General features: G+C 39.3%; 1 protein-coding gene across 8 annotated transcripts in view; it reads left to right on the top strand.

The window, feature by feature from the left end:
- The window catches only part of KIAA1328 (KIAA1328 ortholog), a 423903-nt gene that overhangs the window by 13802 nt on the left and 390708 nt on the right, over nt 1-19393 (top strand). For all 8 annotated transcript variants that reach the window (XM_069568685.1, XM_069568686.1, XM_069568687.1 and 5 more), the window contains one exon: nt 6415-6509. In XM_069568685.1, coding sequence (XP_069424786.1) covers nt 6415-6509 — 95 coding nt within the window. The remainder of the gene's footprint in view (nt 1-6414; nt 6510-19393) is intronic.

The following is a 19393-nucleotide window of genomic DNA, read 5'->3' as shown; positions in this document are numbered from 1 at the left end:
TTGCCTTTTCAGTTTGGATTCCTTTTATTTCAGTTGTCTTGTAAAGACATTTAAAAATGTGACAAACCTTTTTCCAAATCATTTTTTCATACTGATAGTCTTTTGGTTCAGTACTGATTATTGAGGGAACCGTTCATTTCTGCTTTGAATTGCCATGATGCTGTTATAAATCAAGGAGAGACTTAAGATTTCACTACAAGTCTGGCATCTGTGAGAAGAGAAGGAAAGAAAGATTGACAGGGAAGAGCCTCATACTTCCTTGCAGTCGGAGATAGTATACGAGAGATGTATTAAGCCTCCCTTATTATAGCATAGCATCTTATTTGGTATTTCTATCTTTAATTTTGTGTTTATCATTCTGTTGTTTCTCTTTATCAGTTCAGTCGCTCAGTCGTGTCCGATTCTCTGTGACCCCAAAATTGCAGCACGCCAGGCCTCCCTGTCCATCACCAACTCCCGGAGTTCACTCAGACTCATGTCCATCAAGTCAGTGATGCCACCCAGCAATCTCATCCTCTGTCGTCCCCTTCTCCTCCTGCCCCCAATCCCTCCCAGCATCAGAGTCTTTTCCAATGAGTCAACTCTTCGCATGAGGTGGCCAAACTACTGGAGTTTCAGCTTTAGCATCATTCCTTCCAAAGAACACCCAGGGCTGATCTCCTTCAGAATGGACTGGCTGGATCTCCTTGCAATCTAAGGGACTCTCAAGAGTCTTCTCCAACACCACAGTTCAAAAGCAGCAATTCTTTGGCCCTCAGCTTTCTTCACAGTCCAACTCTCGCATCCATACATGACCACTGGAAAAACCATAGCCTTGACTAGACGGACCTTTGTTGGCAAAGTAATGTCTCTTCTTTTCAATATGCTATATAGGTTGGTCATAACTTTCCTTCCAAGGAGCAAGCGTCTTTTAATTTCATGGCTGCAGTCACCATCTGCAGTGATTTTGGAGCCCCCCAAAATAGAGTCAGCCACTGTTTCCACTGTTTCCCCATCTATTTCCCATGAAGTGATGGGACCAGATGACATCATCTTTGTTTTCTGAATGTTGAGCTTAAGCTCAACTCTTTAAGCCTTCAGTCTCCTCTTTCACTTTCATCAAGAGGCTGTTTAGTTCCTCTTCACTTTCTGCCATAAGGGTGGTGTCATCTGCATATCTGAGGTGACTGATGTTTCTCCCAGCAGTCTTGATTCCAGCTTGTGCTTCTTCCAGTCCAGCGTTTCTCATGATGCACTCTGCATATAAGTTAAATAAGCAGGGTGACAATATTTGGAACCAGTCTGTTGTTCCATCTCCAGTTCTAACTGTTGCTTCCTGACCTGCATACAGGTTTCTCAAGAGGTAGGTTAGGTGGTCTGGTATTCCTCTTTCAGAATTTTCCACAGTTTATTATGATCCACACAGTCAAAGGCTTTGGCATAGTCAATAAAGCAGAAATAGATATTTTTCTGGAACTCTCTTGCTTTTTCAGTGACCCAGTGGATGTTAGCAATTTGATCTCTGGTTCCTCTGCCTTTTCTAAAACCAGCTTGAACATCAGGAAGTTCATGATTCACCTATTGCTGAAGTCTGGCTTGGAGAATTTTGAGCATTACTTTACTAGCATGTGAGATGAGTGCATTTGTGTGGTAGTTTGAGCATTCTTTGGCATTGCCTTTCTTTGGGATTGGAATGAAAACTGACCTTTCCCAGTCCTGTGGCCACTGCTGAGTTTTCCAAATTTGTTGGCATATTGAGTGCAGCACTTTCACAGTGTCATCTTTCAGGATTTGAAACAGCTCTGCTGGAATTCCATCACCTCCACTAGCTTTGTTTATAGTGATGCTTTCTAAGGCCCACTTGACTTCACATTCCAGGATGTCTGGCTCTATGTGAGTGATCACACCATCATGATTATCTGGGTCGTGAAGATCTTTTTTGTACAGTTCTTCCGTGTATTCTTGCCACCTCTTCTTAATATCTTCTGCTTCTGTTAAGTCCAGACCATTTCTGTCCTTTATCGAGCCCATCTTTGCATGAAATGTTCCCTTGGTATCTCTAATTTTCTTGAAGAGATCTCTAGTCTTTCCCATTCTGTTCTTTTCCTCTATTTCTTTGCGTTGATCGCAGAGGAATGCTTTCTGATCTCTTCTTGCTGTTCTTTGGAACTCTGCATTCAGATGCTTATATCTTTCCTTTTCTCCTTTGCTTTTGCTTCTGTTCTTTTCACAGCTATTTGTAAGGCCTCCACAGACAGCCATTTTGCTTTTTTTCATTTTTTTTCCATGGGGATGGTCTTGATCCCTATCTCCTGTACAATATCATGAACCTCATTCCATAGTTCATCAGGCACTCTGTCTATCAGATCTAGTCCCTTAAATCTATTTCTCACTTCCACTGTATACTCATAAGGGATTTGATTCAGGTCATACCTGAATGGTCTAGTTATTTTCCTTACTTTCTTCAATTTAAGTCTAAATTTGGCAATAAGGAGTTCATGATCTGAGCCACAGTCAGCTCCTGGTCTTGTTTTTGCTGACTGTATAGAGCTTCTCTATCTTTGGATGCAAAGAATGTAAGTCAGTCTGATTTTGGTGTTGACCATCTAGTGATGTCCATGTGTGGAGTCATCTCTTGTGTTGTTGGAAGAGGGTGTTTGCTATGACCAGTGCATTTTCTTGGCAAAACTCTTATTAGTCTTTGCCCTGTTTCATTCCATATTCCAAGGCCAAATTTACTTGTTACTCCAGGTGTTTCTTGACTTCCTACTTTTGCATTCCAGTCTTCTATAATGAAAAGGACATCTTTTTTGGGTGTTAGTTCTAAAAGGTCTTGTAGGTCTTCATAGAACCATTCAACTTCATCTTCTTCAGCATTACTGGTTGGGGTATAGACTTGGATTACTGTGATATTGAATGGTTTTCCTTGGAAACGAACAGAGATCATTCTGTCGTTTTTGAGATTGCATCCAAGTACTGCATTTCGGACTCTTTCGTGACTATGATTGCTACTACATTTCTTCTAATGAATTCGTGCCCGCAGTAGTAGTTATAAGGGTCATCTGAGTTAAATTCACCCATTCCAGTCCATTTTAGTTTGCTGATTCCTAGAATGTCTATGTTCTCCTGTTTGACCACTTCCAATTTGCCTTGATTCATGGACCTGACAGTTCAGGTTCCTATGCAATATTGCTCTTTATAGCATTGGACCTTGCTTCTATCACCAGTCACATCTACAACTCTGTGTTGTTTTTGCTTTGGTTCCATCCCTTTATTCTTTCTGGAGTTATTTCTCCACTGATCTCCAGTAGCATATTGGGCACCTACTGACCTAGGGAGTTCCTCTTTCAGTATCATATCATTTTGCCTTTTCATACTGTTCATGGGGTTGTGAAAGCAAGAATACTGAAGTGGTTTGCCATTCCCGTCTCCAGTGGACCACATTCTGTCAGGGGTTGACAAACTATTTCTCTAAAAGGCCAGATGGTAAATGTTTAGCCTTTGTGAGACACATGGCCCCTGTCTTAATTATTCAGTTCTGCCATGATAGTGTGGAAAGAGCCATATGTATGTCAGTGTATAAATGAATATGCATGGCTGTGTTTTAATAAACTGTTTTTTTTTTTTTCCAAAAATAAGCTTTGAGCCAGATTTAGCTTGCTGTTGTAGTTTATCAACTGCTGTCCTATATGGTGTAAACACGTATTTGTTTTTCAAACAATGGTGGTGGTGGTTTAGTCACCAAGTTGTGTCCACCTCTTGCAACCCTGATCGACTGTGGCCCACTAGGCTCCTCTGTCCATGGGATTTTCCAGGCAATAATACTACAGTGGGTTGCCATTTCTTCCTCCAGGGGATCTTTCCCAATCTAGGGATTAAACCCACATCTCCTGCATTGCAGGAGGTCTCTTTACTGACTGAGCCACCAGGGAATCCCATAGTTTAATGTATATTTTGAACTTTTTATGAACGATCTTATATCATATTGTCTGATTTTTTTTGTTGTTCAGTGTTATGTTTCTGATTTATTTGTGCTGCATGTTGTCATATTTAATTTCTTTTTACTGATATTTCAATCAGGGTTTACTCAGTTATTTCAACTGAGAGTATGCTTAGTATATAAAAACTTGTTAGACTGGTGCTGGAGAACTGAAAGGCAAAAAGGGCACACTAAGTTATCATGTATGTAATAACAGCAAGACACAACCACCAACTCTAGAGTTGGGAAAACAGAACAAGTTGGAATTATTAAAACCTAGAAACTTGGAGGAGGGGCCACTTAGAGCTGAAACTTGGACCTTTGATGATGGGGAACTAGCCTAAGGGGTATTGCTGTCTCCAAGGAGACATGACAGAGGCTGGTGCTGTGAGGCCTGGAAGAGTTACCAACAGGAATCAGTTGTTCTTGCCAGGGTGACGATCTCTGGCAGGGGTAACACTGACAGAAACAGAAAGCAATGGGAAGGAATGGGTCTTTTTTTCCTCTCAGAGCCTCTGCTTCTCCCTGTTGGTAGAGCTTAATAGAGAACGGGCTTCCCTGGTGGCTCAGATGGTAAAGAATCCGCCTGCAATGTGGGAGACCTGGTTTCAGTCCCTGGGTTGGCAAGATCCCCTGGAGGAGGGCATGACAACCCACTCCAGTATTCTTGCCTGGAGATTTCCCATGGACAGGAGGGCCTGGAGGGCTGCAAGTCCATGGGCTCACAAAGAGCTGGACATGACTGAGCGACTAAGCACAGCATAATAGAGAATGATGTGGCAAATGAGAATTAAGGTTTCCAGAGCCTCAGCCTCACAAAGCAAAGCAGGGTAGGGTGGGTTTGAAGATGGATGAATGTCAACTAACAATCAGTAGCTGCAGAATTCCATTGTAAAAATATACCACAGTTTAACTCTGGTTGACAAACATTTGTATTTTCAGGTTTTTTCTGAACGCAATGCTGCTGAAGTTCTTGCCTATTTGAAAGGCTTTATCTTTTTTGTTTACTGAAATCTCTTAATGGGTTTTCAGCAGTTTTTCCCATTGCCAAATCCAGTGACTCCTTTTAATATTCTGTTTTTTTATTATTACCACTGTTAACCCCACATTCTTCTTAAAACTTTTTTCTCCTACAATATTGTATGCTTCTGATCCTCCTTTTGTCTTTTTAGTTACCAGTTTTAATTTATTTTCTTGGATTAGGAGTTGATTTTTAAAAATTAGTATTTTTTCTTAATTTTAAGGGAAATTTTAAACATAGAAAAATATAAAGAAAATAATAAAAATCTAAACATTATTGATAGCAACATATGGCTGAAGTTTAAATTTTTAAATTTTTAAATGTTTTTCTCTGACTTGTGATCCAGACCCAGATTTCCAGCTTCCTACCTAAACATTTCCCCATGAATGTCCTCCTGGCATCTCAAACTGACCATATCTAAAATCTAAAACCAAATCTATTTAATGTTTTTTCTTTTTACCATATCCTGTTTCCTATTTCCTTTTTCTCCCTTATCTTTCCCATCTTTGGCTAACAGTGCTTCCAAGATTCATTTTAGGGGTCTTGGATTATTCTTGGCCATGTGAAGTAATTGGACTAATTTACTTTGTGGTTGCATAACTGCCAGTGCCAAGGATTGTTTTTTTAAACATATTCCTTTACGTGTTACCTACAGGTACCTTGTGAATTCCCAGGTTTCATAGCTTTGATATTCATGTACTAGGAGAACTTTTTATAGTATAAGAGGTTGGATAGTACAGTAGGTAAGAACATAGACTATGGAATCAATGCTTGAATCTTGATTTTGCTACTTAACTGCTATATCCCTAGGCAAGATATGTACCCTCACTATAGAATAGGGATAATACCTACCTAATAGCATTGTGGTGAAAATGAAATGGATTAATAAGTATAAAATACTTAGAATATTCGCTAGATAGAATGGATATAACTGGATATAATAACACTGGATATAACGTTACCTATTATTACTATTACTGTTTGATCTAATACCCTTTGGAATGAACCTTGGGATATATTGAGAGCTTAGAAACTGGTGCCTCTGCTGCCAACCTTAGTATACCTTCAAGCAGCCGTGGGACTGTGGTGTCAGGAGGGATCTCAGTATCTTCCATTAGGTGTTTATTTCTGTGACATTCACCAAGGGAAAGTTGTTTCCTTATTATTCCCTGATACTTAAGCAGACATATTTGTGCCTGTGAGTTCTTACTGTCTGCTTTTCCTGTGTAAATTTCATGATGTCCCCTGGTGGACAGATTGTTCCTTAGCCTGTTTTGAGTTCACAGTAGGTTTAAATGAAATAGATAGTCTTCTACCAAATAAAAGAGATCCAAGAAATTTCATCTCCTGTGCTAATTTTAAGAAATTTCTTGAAAAGTCTTGAAAATTGTTTTTTGTGAAAGTTAATCAGAATGATTTTTTTTGTTTGTTTTAGAGTTTCTGCAGGGGAGAAATAAAGAGTGCATCACTAAAGGATTTGTGTCTTGAAGACAAAAGACGCATTGCAAACTTAATTAAAGAACTGGCCAGGTGAGACAAAGCCTTATGTGAAGTGTATTACTATGTGAGAGAGAATATTTTTTTGAAAATAGAAAATTATAAATATGTTCTGATGTCATCCTGTCATTGGACTTGTGAGAACAAAGACTTTTAGGAAAAATAATATTCTGTTGGGCCAAAAAGAAAAGTAGAAAACACACACACGCAAACATAAAATGGAAAAGAAATAAACAGCAGAACAAACACCCTCCAATTTGTGTTTTCTGGTTTATTTAATTTCCCAGTTGTTTCATAGAAATATCTGTAGTGGTCATGTATCAGGAGGGAACATTTTGAAACTTAGCTCTTCTATTGATGTAGGTCGATATTGTTGTTATCAGAGGCAAAGCAGTTACTTTTGGTTTTGCTTTAGCATCTGAAACGGAAGAGAACATTCATGTTATTGTCATCTTTCACAAGAATACTTATCAGATTGCTGACTTCTGATAGTTTTAAATAAGGGGTTTTGAATTTTGGATGTTAGCTGTTTGGATGTAGTATTCCAGTTTATTAATGATGTGTTTGAAGCATATTTACTTTGTATTGTATAATTTTCTCTTAACATATATGTCAAGTTTTGAGATCTTAAAAAAATGAAGATGTCTGTAGAGGAATGTATTAAAATAAATTATAAAAATTAAGTTTAGGGAAAGGCCATACCTAAACACTGATAAAATAGTACTCATTTTTATCATTGAATTGTATGTTTGAATATAGTAGGTCTTTTTTCTTCTTTCTTTTTTTAAATTAAAGATAACTACATGAAGTATTTCATCTTAAGGCCTTAAAATAATGTTTGTAGAGGCTGTTCTAGAAAAACTGAAGTTAAAAATTACCTTATTAAATCATAGAATCATAGATATAAAAGATGACAAAAGCAGTGATGTTTGGGGGATTAGATTACAGAGTATAAGAATTCAAAGTACTGCCTTAGTCTGAATTTGATATGCCACTTGATTAAGCAGTAACCTCCTTCACTGGAATTCTTTAACTATTCTGCTCCCTGAAGTAGACTTTTCATTATCTCAAGTAGTGTTTTTTATAATGGGAAAACATTTGATTGTTAAACATTTAATTTATGATCATCTTACAAGGCGTTGTTTTTTTTTTTTTTTTTTTTACCATGGAGAGGGATGTGAATGTCCTTACAGCTATTACAATTAGTTTGACATCATATATTAATAGTCCTGAATTGCCTTATTGGAGAAGGAAATGGCAACCCACTCCAGTATTTTTGCCTGGGGAATCCCAGGGATGGAGGAGCCTGGTGGGCTGCTATCTATGGGGTTGCACAGAGTCGGACACGACTGAGGCGACTTAGCAGCAGCAGCATTGCCTTCTTGTTCTGATACATGTTCAGCTTCCAGGCTTAGCGAACACTTGACATCTTAGAGCATATTGTTTTGGTTTCTGTAAACTTCTGCTTTCTAGCAAAGTGAAGATTCTTGGTGGAGTGTCACTGTGTTGGTACAAGCTTACTACAAATTTGACTGCTAAAACCCCCCATTACCGCTATCAGTTCAATTCAGTCAATGAGTCATGTCCAACTCTCTGAGACCCTATGGACTACAGCCAGGCTTCCCGGTCCAGCACCAACTCCTGGAGCTTGCTCAAACTCATGTCCATCAAGTCAGTGATGCCATCCAATCATCTCATCCTCTGTCACTCCCTTCTCCTCCTGCCCTCAATATTTCCCAGCATCAGGATCTTTTCCAGTGTGTCAGTTCTTTGCATCAGATGGCCAGAGTATTGGAGTTTCAGCTTCAGCATCATTCCTTCCAATGAATATTCAGACAGATTTCCTTTGCTTTTATTGGTTTGATTTCCTTGCTCTCCAAGGGACTCTCAAGAGTCTTCTCCAACACCACAGTTCAAAAGCATCATTTCTTCAGTGCTCACCTTTCTTTATGGTCCAACTCTCACATCCATACATGACTACTGGAAAAACCATATCTTTGACTAGATGGACCTTTGTCAGAAAAGTATTATCTCTGCTTTTTAATATGCTGTCTAGGTCGGTCATAGCTATTAATTTCATGGCTGCAGTCACCACCTGCAGTGATTTTGGAGCCCAAGAAAATATAGTCTGTCATTGTTTCCATTGTTTCCCCATCATTTTGCCATGAAGTGTTGGGACCAGATGCCCTGATCTTAGTTTTCTGAATGTTGAATTTTAAGACAGTTTTTTCACTCTCTTCTTTCACTTTCGTCAAGAGGCTCTTCCGTTCCTCTTTGCTAATTACCATAAGGATGGTGTCATCTGCATATCTGAGGTTATCGATATTTGTCCCAGCAATCTTGATTCCAGCTTGTACTTCAGCTAGCCTGCCATTTCACATGATGTACTCTGCATATAAGTTAAATAAGCAGGGTGACAATATGCAGCCTTGACATACTCCTTTCCCAATTTGGAACCAGTCTGTTGTCCCATGTCCAGTTCTAACTGTTGCTTCTTGACCTGCATACAGGTTTCTCAAGAGGCAGGTCAGGTGGTCTGGTATTCCCATCTCTTTCAGAATTTTCCAGTTTGTTGTGATCCACACAGTCAAAGGCTTTGGCATAGTTTATAAAGCAGAAGTAGAAGATGTTTCTCTGGAATTTCTTGCTGTTTCTATGATCCAATGGATGTTGGCAATTTGATCCCTGGTTCCCCTGGATTTTCTAAATTCAGCTTGAACAATTTGAACATTCTTGGTTCAAGTGCTGTTGAAGCCTGGCTTGAAGAATTTGAGCATTACTTTGCTAGCATGTGAAATGAGTGCAATTGTGTGGTAGTTTGAACATTCCTTGGCATTGCCTTTCTTTGGGATTCAAATGAAAACTGACCTTTTCCGGTCCTTTGGCCACTGCTGAGTTTTCCAAATTTGCTGGCATATTGAATGCCGCACTTTCACAGTATCATCTTTTAGTACTTGAAATAGCTCAGCTGGAATTCCTTCACCTCCACTAGTTTTGTTTGTAGTGATGATTCCCAAGGCCCACTTGACATAGCACTCCAGGATGTCTAGCTCTCATTGTGATTATCTGAGTCATGAAGATCTTTTTGGTATAGTTCGGTATATTCTTGCCACCTCTTCTTAATATCTTCTGCTTCTGTTAGGTCCATACCATTTCTGTCCTTTATTGTGCCCATCTTTACATGAAATGTTCCCTTGGTATCTCTAATTTTCTTGAAGGGATCGCCAGTGCTTCCAATTCTGTTGTTTTCCTCTATTTCTTTACATTGATCACTGAAGAAGATTTTCTCATCTCTCCTTGCTGTTCTTTGGAACTCTGCATTCAGATGGGTATATTTTTCTCTGTCTCCTTTGCATTTAGGTTCTCTTCTTTTCTCAGCTATTTGTAAGTTCTCCTCAGAGAACCATTTTGCCTTTTTACATTTTTTTTCTTGGGGATGCTTTTCATCACTGCCTCCTGTACAATGTCATGAACCTCTGTCCATAGTTCTTCAGGCATTCTCTCTATCAGATCTAATCCCTTGAATCTCTTACTTCCACTGTATTATCGTAGGAATATGATTTAAGTCATACCAGAATGGTCTAGTGGTTTTTCCCTACTGTCTTCAATTTAATTCTGAATTTTACAATAAGGAGTTCATGATCTGAGCCACAATAAGCTCCCAGTCTTGTTTTTGCTGACTGTATAGAGCTTCTCCATAATTGGCTGCAAAGAATATAATCGATTTGATTTTGGTATTGACCATCTGGTGACATCCATGTGTAGAGTCTTCTCTTGTGTTGTTGGAAGAGGGTGTTTGCTTTGACCAGTGCATTCTCTTGGCAAAATTCTGTTAACCTTTGCCCTTCTTCGTTTTGTACTTCAAGGCCAAACTTGCCTGTTACTCAAGATATCTCTTGACTTCCTACTTTTACATTCCAGTCCCCTATGATGACAAGGACATCTTTTTTGGTTGTTTTTGTTAGTTCTAGAAGGTCTTGTCGGTCATCATAGAACCATTCAACTTCAGCATTACTGGTTGGGATATGGACTTGAATTACTGTGATATTTAATGGTTTGCCTTGGAAATGAACAGAGATCCTTCTGTCATTTTTGAGATTGCACCCAAGTACTGCATTTCAAAGTCTTTTGTTGACTGTGAGGGCTATTCCATGTCTTCCAAGGGATTCTCGCACAATTGTGCGATAGTTTGACCATTCTTTGGCATTGCCTTTCTTTGGGATTGGGATGAAAACTGGCCTTTTCCAGTCCTGTGGCCTGCTGAGTTTTCCAAATTTGCTGACATATTGAGTGCAGCACTTTCACAGCATCATCATTTAGGATTTGAAATAGTTCAAATGGAATTTCATCACTTCCACTAGCTTTGTTTGTAGTGATGCTTCCTAAGGCCTGCTTGACTTCACATTCCACCATGTCTGGCTCTAGGTGAGTGATCACACCATTGTAATTAACTGGCTCATGAAGATCATTTCTGTACAGCTCTTATATGTTAAGTGTTTATTTTTTATTAAAAAAATCTACCAAACTGGTTTCCAATATGGTTTTGCTCTTTCACAGTCCCACTAGGAATGTATGAGAGGTCCATCATTCTGCATATTCAGTAACTCTTAGTGTTGTCATTTCTCTAAATTTTGATGCTTCTAATGAGTATAGTGATATCTCCTTGTGGGATTAATTTGTGTTCCTCCAGTGATTAATGTGTTCATTGGCTAGTTTTCTTTTGTTAAGTGTCTGTTCAAATCTTTTGACTTTTTTTCACCCAGCCACCCTCTTCCTTCTTGATGGTGCAGTATTAGAGTTCTTTATATATTCTGGATGTAAGTTGTCAAGTATTTGGTTACCCCCACCCCCATCCTGCAGCTTGCTTTTTAATTCTCTTACTATTTTCTTTTGAAAAGCAATTTTTAAAAATTTTGCTCAATTTTCGTTGATCAATTTTTCTTTTGTAATTCATGCTTTTAGTGTTACATGTAAGAAATCTTGCCCATCCCATGGTGGCAAAATGTTTTTCCTATATCTTTTTGCAGAATTATCCTCAGCCTGCTTGTCAAAAATCAGTTGACCATATATGCATGGTCTGTTTCTGGGCACTTTATTTCACTCCATTGACATGTACCCTCATGCCAGTGCTATACTGACTTAATTATTGTTATTTTTTTAGTTAAGTCTTGAAATCCCATTGATTTTTTTGTTCATTTGAAAATTATTTGGGCTCTTTGAGGTCCTTTGCATGCCACTAAATTTTAGAGTCAGCTTATTAATTACTAAAAGAAAATTGCCTTCTGGAATTTTGTGTGACGTATATGGAGTTTGGGCTTCCCTGATAGCTCATTTGGTAAAGAATATGCCTACAAAGCAGGAGACCCCTGTTCAATTCCTGGATCAGGACAATCCACAGGAGAAGGGATAGGCTACCCATTCCAGTATTCTTGGGCTTCCCTTGTGCCTCAGCTGGTAAAGAATCTACCTGAAATATGGGAGACTTGGGTTCAATCCCTGGGTTGGGAAGATCCCCTGGAGAAGGGAAAAGTTACCCACTGCAGTATTCTGGCCTGGAGAATTCTGTGGACTTCATAGTCCATGGGGTTGCAAAGAGTTGGACACGACTGAGTGACTGAGGTAAATATAGAATTTACCTCAGGGAAGATCCAGGAAAGCCCATGGCTCAGTGGTAAGGAAGCTGCCTGCTGATGCAAGAGTGCAGGAGACACAGGTTCAATCTCTGGTTTGGGAAGATCCCTTGGAGGAGGAAATGGCAACCCATTCCAGTATTCTTGGCTGGAGAATCCCAAGAACCTTGTAGGACCTTGGCGGGCTATACAGTTCATGGGGTTGCACAGAGTTGGACATGACTGAGTGACTGAGCATGCATGCATATGGAATTTGCAGATCAAAGTAAGGAAAACTGACATACTCACACTGAGTCTTCTAATCTATGAATATGTCATATCTCTCCATTGTTTTTATAAATTTTCATTCATTTTTTCCTGCATGATTTACAGTTTTCAGGTACGGGTATAAAATATGCTCATATTTTATAGTATTCTTAAGTGTCTCATGTTTTTGATACTACTATAAATCATGTAATTTTAATTTTATATTATACTATATGCTTAATTTCTAATTTTATTTCTACTTTAAAAGCAACAGAATTGAGCTTTTAATATTGACTTGGTATCCTTCAACTTCTTAAAATTCACTTGTTATAGTAGTTTTTTTGCAGAGTGTTTTGTATTTTCCGCATACAGCATCATGTCGTCTACTGATCTAAACAGTTTTTTCTTTCCAATATATAGGTACTTTTTTTTTCTTTTCTTGCTCTTTGGCATTGGCTGGGACCTCCAGGACAATGCTAAATGAAAGTGAGAAGAGGGACATCTTTGCCTTCTTTTTCTTATCTTACCCCTTTCACTGTTAAGTACAATGTAAGCTGTTGGTTTTCTGTAGATGTTCTTCATCATGTTGAGGAAGTTTATTTTTGTTCCTAGTTTGGTGAGGTGTTTTTTTTTTTTTTTTTTGGTCATAAATAGGAGTTCAGTTCAGTTCATAAATAAGAATAGAATGTGTCAAATGATTTAAGTTCATGTACTATGTCCAACCAGTCCATTCTGAAGGAGATCAGCCCTGGGATTTCTTTGGAAGGAATGATGCTAAAGCTGAAACTCCAGTACTTTGGCCACCTCATGTGAAAAGTTGACTCATTGGAAAAGACTGATGCTGGGAGAGATTGGAGGCAGGAGGAGAAGGGGATGACCCAGGATGAACTGAACTGAACTATGTTGATAATATGTCTTTTCTTTTTTCCTCTATTACTGTGATAAAATATGTTGGTTTTGAGTGTTGCAGTTCAGTTCAGTCGCTCAGTCATGTCCGACTCTTTGCGACCCCATGAATCGCAGCATGCCAGGCCTCCCTGTCCATCACCATCTCCTGAAGTTCACTCAGATTCACATCCATCGAGTCCGTGATGCCATCCAGCCATCTCATCCTGGGTCGTCCCCTTCTCCTCCTGCCCCCAATCTCTCCCAGCATCAGAGTCTTTTCCAATGAGTCAACTCTTCGCATGAGGTGGCCAAAGTACTGGAGCTTCAGCTTTAGCATCATTCCTTCCAAAGAAATCCCAGGGCTGATCTCCTTCGGAATGGACTGGTTGGATGTCCTTGCAGTCCAAGGGACTCTCAAGAGTCTTCTCCAACACCACAGTTCAAACGCATCAATAATTTACCTTGTTTTCCTGGTCTAAACCTCATTTGGTCATGGTGGTTTTTGGTTTTGTTTTTACTGTGTTACTGAATTTGATTTACTAATATCTTATTAAAGATTTTTGTATCATGAAAAATGCTAGTAGTTTTCATGAAATGTCATCATGTATTTTAAAAATTTTGTTTTGATTATGGTAAAATGCACAGAAATTTTACCATCTTAACCATTTTTTAAGTGTACAATTAAGTATTATTAAAAATATTCACAGTGTTGTTCAGCCAGTCTCCAGAACAGTTTTCATCTTGCAAAACTAAAGCTCTTTGCCCATTAAAACTCCCCAGTACCCCACTCTGCCTGCCCATGGCAATCACCGTTCTACTTATTCTGTCTGAGTTTTACTATTCTAGTACCATATTGTGGTAAAATATGTATAAAACTGACCTCTAGAGACATTTGTTGTTGTTGTTGTTTAGTTGCTAAGTTATGTCGAACTCTTTGCAACCCCATGGACTGCAGCACACCAGGCTTCCCTATCTTTCACTGTCTCCCTGAGTTTGCTTAAAATTAGGTCCTTTGAGTCAGTGATGCCGTCCAGCCATCTCATCCTCTGTCACCCCCTTCTCCTCTTGCTCTCAATCTTTCCCAGCATCAAGGTCTTTTCCAGTGAGTCAGCTGTTTCCATCAGGTGGCCAGAAGTATTGGAGCTTTAGATTCAGCACCAGTCCTTCCAATGAATATTCAGGGTTGATTTCCTTTAGGATTGACTGGTTTGATCTCCTTGTTGTCCAGGGTACTCTCAAGAGTCTTCTCCTGCACCACAGTTCAAATGCATCAATTCTTTGGCGCTCAGCCTTCTTTATGGCCCAGCTCTCAACATCCATACATGACTATTGGAAAAACCATAGCTTTGACTAGACAGACCTTTGTCAACAACGTGATGTCTCTGCTTTGTAATACACTCTCTAAGTTTGTCATAGCTTTTCTTCCAAGGAGCAAGTGTCTTTTAATTTTGTGGCTGCAGTCACAGTACACATTGATTTTGGAACCAAGAAAAGGAAATCTGACACTGTTTCCACATTTCCCCCATCTATTTTCCATGAAGTGATAGGACCAGGTGTCATGATCTTTATTTTTTGAATGTTGAGTTTTAATCCAGCTTTTTCACCCTCCTCTTTCAGCTTCATCAAGAGGCTCTTTAGTTTCTCTTCACTTTCTGCCATTAGAGTGGTGTCATCTCTGTAGGTGTTGGTTTTTTTCTCGGCAATCTTAATTACCTCTTGTGAAGAGATATTTAGTACACTCACAGTTTTGCACAGCCACCACTTTTAAGCTCTAGAACATTTTCAGCCCAAAGGAAACTGTACCATTAAGCAGTTGCTCCCCATTCTCACTTCCACCCTAACCCTTGACAATAGCTAATCAGTTTTCTGTCTGTATTGATTTGCTGACTCTTGCTATTTAACTGGAATCACACAATATGTGGCTTCTTGTGTTTGATTTCTTTCACTTAGCGTACTGTTTTCAGGGTTGGCTAAAAAATACTTCATTGTATAGATACATCATATTTTGTTTCTCCATTCATTTGTATACATTTGGGTTTATACCTTTTGTCTTTTGCGGGTAGTGCTGCTATGAATGTGTGCTAAGTCACTTCAGTTGTGTCTGACTCTTTCCAACCTCATGGACATAGACCTCCAGGCTCCGCTGTCCATGGGATTCTCCAGGAAAGAATACTGGAGTGGGTTGCCATTTCCTCCTCTAGGGAAACTTCCCAACCCAGGTATCAAACCCATGTCTCTTACGTCTCCTGCATTTACATATGGATTTTTTACCACTGGCACCACCTGGGAAACACCACTGCAATGAATATTCCTGTACATTTTTTGTTTGAACACGTTTCAGTTATTTTGGCTATATATCCACGGGTCGAATTTCTAGGTCTTAGGTTATTCTGTGTTGAACTTTTTGGGGAACTACCAAACTTTTGGCCAAAAGTGAAGAGGAATGGAAGAGCCTCTTAATGAAGGTAGAAGAGGAGAGTAAAAAAGCTGGCTTAAAACTCAGCATTCAAAAAACTGAGATCATGGCATCTGGTCCCATAACTACATGGAAAATAGATGGGTAAACAAAATGGAAACAGTGACAGACTTTACTTTCATGATCTCCAAAATCACTGCAGATAGTGACTGCAGCCATGAAATTAAAAGACGCTTGCTCCTTGAAAGAAAAGCTATGACCAAGCTAGACAGCATATTAGGAAACAGAGACATTACTTTGCTGACAAAGGTCCACTGGCTATGGCTTTTCCAGTAGTCATGTATGGATGTGAGAATTGGGCCGTAAAGAAAGCTGAGTGCCAAAGAATTGATGGTTTTGAACTGTGATGTTGAAGAAGACTCTTGAGAGTCCCTTGGACTGCAAGGAAATCCAACCAGTCCATCATGAAGGAAATCAGTCCTGAGTATTCATTGGAAGGACTAATGCTGAAGCTGAAGCTCCAATACTTAAGCCATCTGATACAAAGAACTGTTTCACTGGAAAAGACTCTGATGCTGGGCAAGATTGAAGGCAGGAGGAGAAGGGGATGACAGAGGATGAGATGATTGGATGGCATCGCCAACTCAATGGGCATGAGTTTGAGTGAACTCCATGAGTTGGTGGTGGACAGGGAAGCAGGCTGGACAGGGAAGCATGCTGCAGTTCATGGGGTTGCAAAGAGTCAGACACTACTGAGCAACTGAACTGGACCACTTTCTACTCCCATTAACAATGTACAAATATTCCAGTGTCTCTACATCCCCACCAACACCTGTTGTCTTTCATTTTTTTGAGTATAACCATCCTGGTAGGTATAAAGTGGTATCTTGTTTGTGATTTTGATTGACATTTTTCTAGTGGCTGATGATGTCACCATTTGTGTGTCTTCTTTGGAGAAATATCTATTCAAGTCCTTTGCCCACTTTTTAATTGGATTGTCTATTGTTTTGTTATTGTAATAATTTTAGATTTTTTTAAAAAATAATTTTTGTTTGGCCCTACCACATGACATGCAGGATCTTAGTTTCCTGACCAGGGTCTAAATCCATTATCCCTGCATTGGAAGTTCAGAATCTTAATCGCTGAACTATCAAGGAAGTCCTTAAATCTCTCTTCTTTTTTAGTGTAGGCATTTACAGCTGTGAATATCCCTCTGAGCACTGCTTTTGCTACCCCCCCCACAGGTTTTGGTATGTTTACTTTTCATTTTCATTTCATCTCAAAGTACTTTCTAATTTTCTTTCTGATTTTTATTTTGCCAATTTGTTGACTGTGTTATTTAATTTCCATATATTTATGAATTTCCATTTTTCTTTTCCTTGATTTTAGCTTTATTCTATTATACTGGAGAGAATACTTTGTATTCCTTTCATCCTGTTTAAATGTATTGGGATTTGAATTTTGACTTAACATATGTTAATATATAGTCAGTGTGTTCAGTTCAGTTCAGTCGCTCAGTCGTGTCCGACTCTTTGTGACCCCATGAATTGCAGCACGCCAGGCCTCCCTGTCCATCACCAATTCCCGGAGTTCACTCAGACTCACGTCCATTGAGTCAGTGATGCCATCCAGCAATCTCATCCTCTGTCGTTCCCTTCTTCACTTGCCCCCAATCCCTCCCAGCATCAGAGTCTTTTCCAATGAGTCAGCTCTTCGCATGAGGTGGCCAAAGTACTGAAGTTTCATCTTTAGCTTCATTCCCTCCAAAGAAATCCCAGGGTTGATCTCCTTCAGAATGGACTGGTTGGATCTCCTTGCAGTCCAAGGGACTCTAAGAGTCTTCTCCAACACCACAGTTCAAAAGCATCAATTCTTTGGCGCTCACCCTTCTTCACAGTCCAACTCTCACATCCATACATGACCACAGGAAAAACCATAGCCTTGACTAGACGGACCTTAGTTGGCAAAGTAATATCTCTGGTTTTGAACATGTTGTCTAGGTTGGTCATAACTTTTCTTCCAAGGAGTAAGCGTCTTTTAATTTCATGGCTGCAATCACCATCTGCAGTAATTTTGGAGCCCCCAAAATAAAGTCTGACACTGTTTCCACTGTTTCCCCATCTATTTCCCATGAAGTGATGGGACCAGATGCTGTGATCTTCATTTTCTGAATGTTTAGCTTTAAGCCAACTTTTTCACTCTCCACTTTCACTTTCATCAAGAGGCTTTTTTTAAAAAATATTTTTATTTTTACTTTATTTTGCTTTACAATACTGTATTGGTTTTGCCATAGATTGACATGAATCTGCCACGAGTGTACATGAGTTCCCTCCCACCTCCCACCCCATATCATCTCTCTGGATCTTCCCCGTGCACCAGCTCCAAGCATCCTGTATCTTGTATCGAACATAGACTGGCGATTCGTTTCTTATATGATATTATACATGTTTCAATGCCATTCTCCCAAATCATCCCACCCTCTCCCCCTCCCACAGAGTCCAAAAGTCCGTTCTATACATCTGTATCTCTTTTGCTATCTCGTATACAGGGTTATCATTACCATCTTTCTAAATTCCATATATGTGTGTTAGTATACTGTATTGGTGTTTTTCTTTTTGGCTTACTTCACTCTGTATAGTAGGCTCCAGTTTCATCCACCTCATTAGAACTTATTCAAATGTATTCTTTTTAATGGCTGAGTAATACTCCACTGTGTATATATACCACAGCTTTCTTATCCATTCACCTGCTCATGGGGACATCTAGGTTGTTTCCATGTCCTGGCTATTATAAACAGTGCTGCGATGAACATTGGGGTACATGTGTCTCTTTCAATTCTGGTTTCCTCGGTGTGTATGCCCAGGAGTGGGATTGCTGGGTCATAAGGCAGTTCTATTTCCAGTTTTTTAAGGGATCTCCACACTGTTCTCCATAGTGGCTGTACTAGTTTGCATTCCCATCAACAGTGTAGGAGGGTTCCCTTTTCTCCACACCCTCTCCAGCATTTATTGCTTGTAGACTTTTGGATTGCAGCCATTCTGACTGGTGTAAAATGGTACCTCATTGTGGTTTTGATTTGCATTTCTCTGATAATGAGTGATGATGAGCATCTTTTCATGTGTTTGTTAGCCATCTGTATGTCTTCTTTGGAGAACTGTCTATTTAGTTCTTTGGCCCATGTTTTGATTGGGTCGTTTATTTTTCTGGAATTGAGCTGCAGGAGTTGCTTCTATATTTTGGAGATTAGTTGTTTGCCAGTTGCTTCATTTGCTATTATTTTCTCCCATTCAGAGGGCTGTCTTTTCACCTTGCTTATAGTTTCCTTTGTTGTGCAGAAGCTTTTAATTTTAATTAGATCCCATTTGTTTATTTTTGCTTTTATTTCCAGTATTCTGAGAGGTGGATCATAGAGGATCCTACTGTGATTTATGTCTGAGAGTGTTTTGCCTATGTCCTCCTCTAGGAGTTTTATAGTTTCTGGTCTTATGTTTAGATCTTTAATCCATTTTGAGTTTATTTTTGTGTTTGGTGTTAGAAAGTGATCTAGTTTCATTCTTTTACAAGTGGTTGACCAGTTTTCCCAGCACCACTTGTTAAAGAGATTGTCTTTAATCCATTGTATATTCTTGCCTCCTTTGTCGAAGATAAGGTGTCCATAGGTGTGTGGATTTATCTCTGGGCTTTCTATTTTGTTCCGTTAATCTATATGTCTGTCTTTGTGCCAGTACCATACTGTC

This window comes from Ovis canadensis, chromosome 23 (assembly GCF_042477335.2).
Source record: "Ovis canadensis isolate MfBH-ARS-UI-01 breed Bighorn chromosome 23, ARS-UI_OviCan_v2, whole genome shotgun sequence".
Lineage (NCBI taxonomy): Eukaryota > Metazoa > Chordata > Mammalia > Artiodactyla > Bovidae > Ovis > Ovis canadensis.
This window is presented reverse-complemented; position numbering and strand designations above follow the sequence as displayed.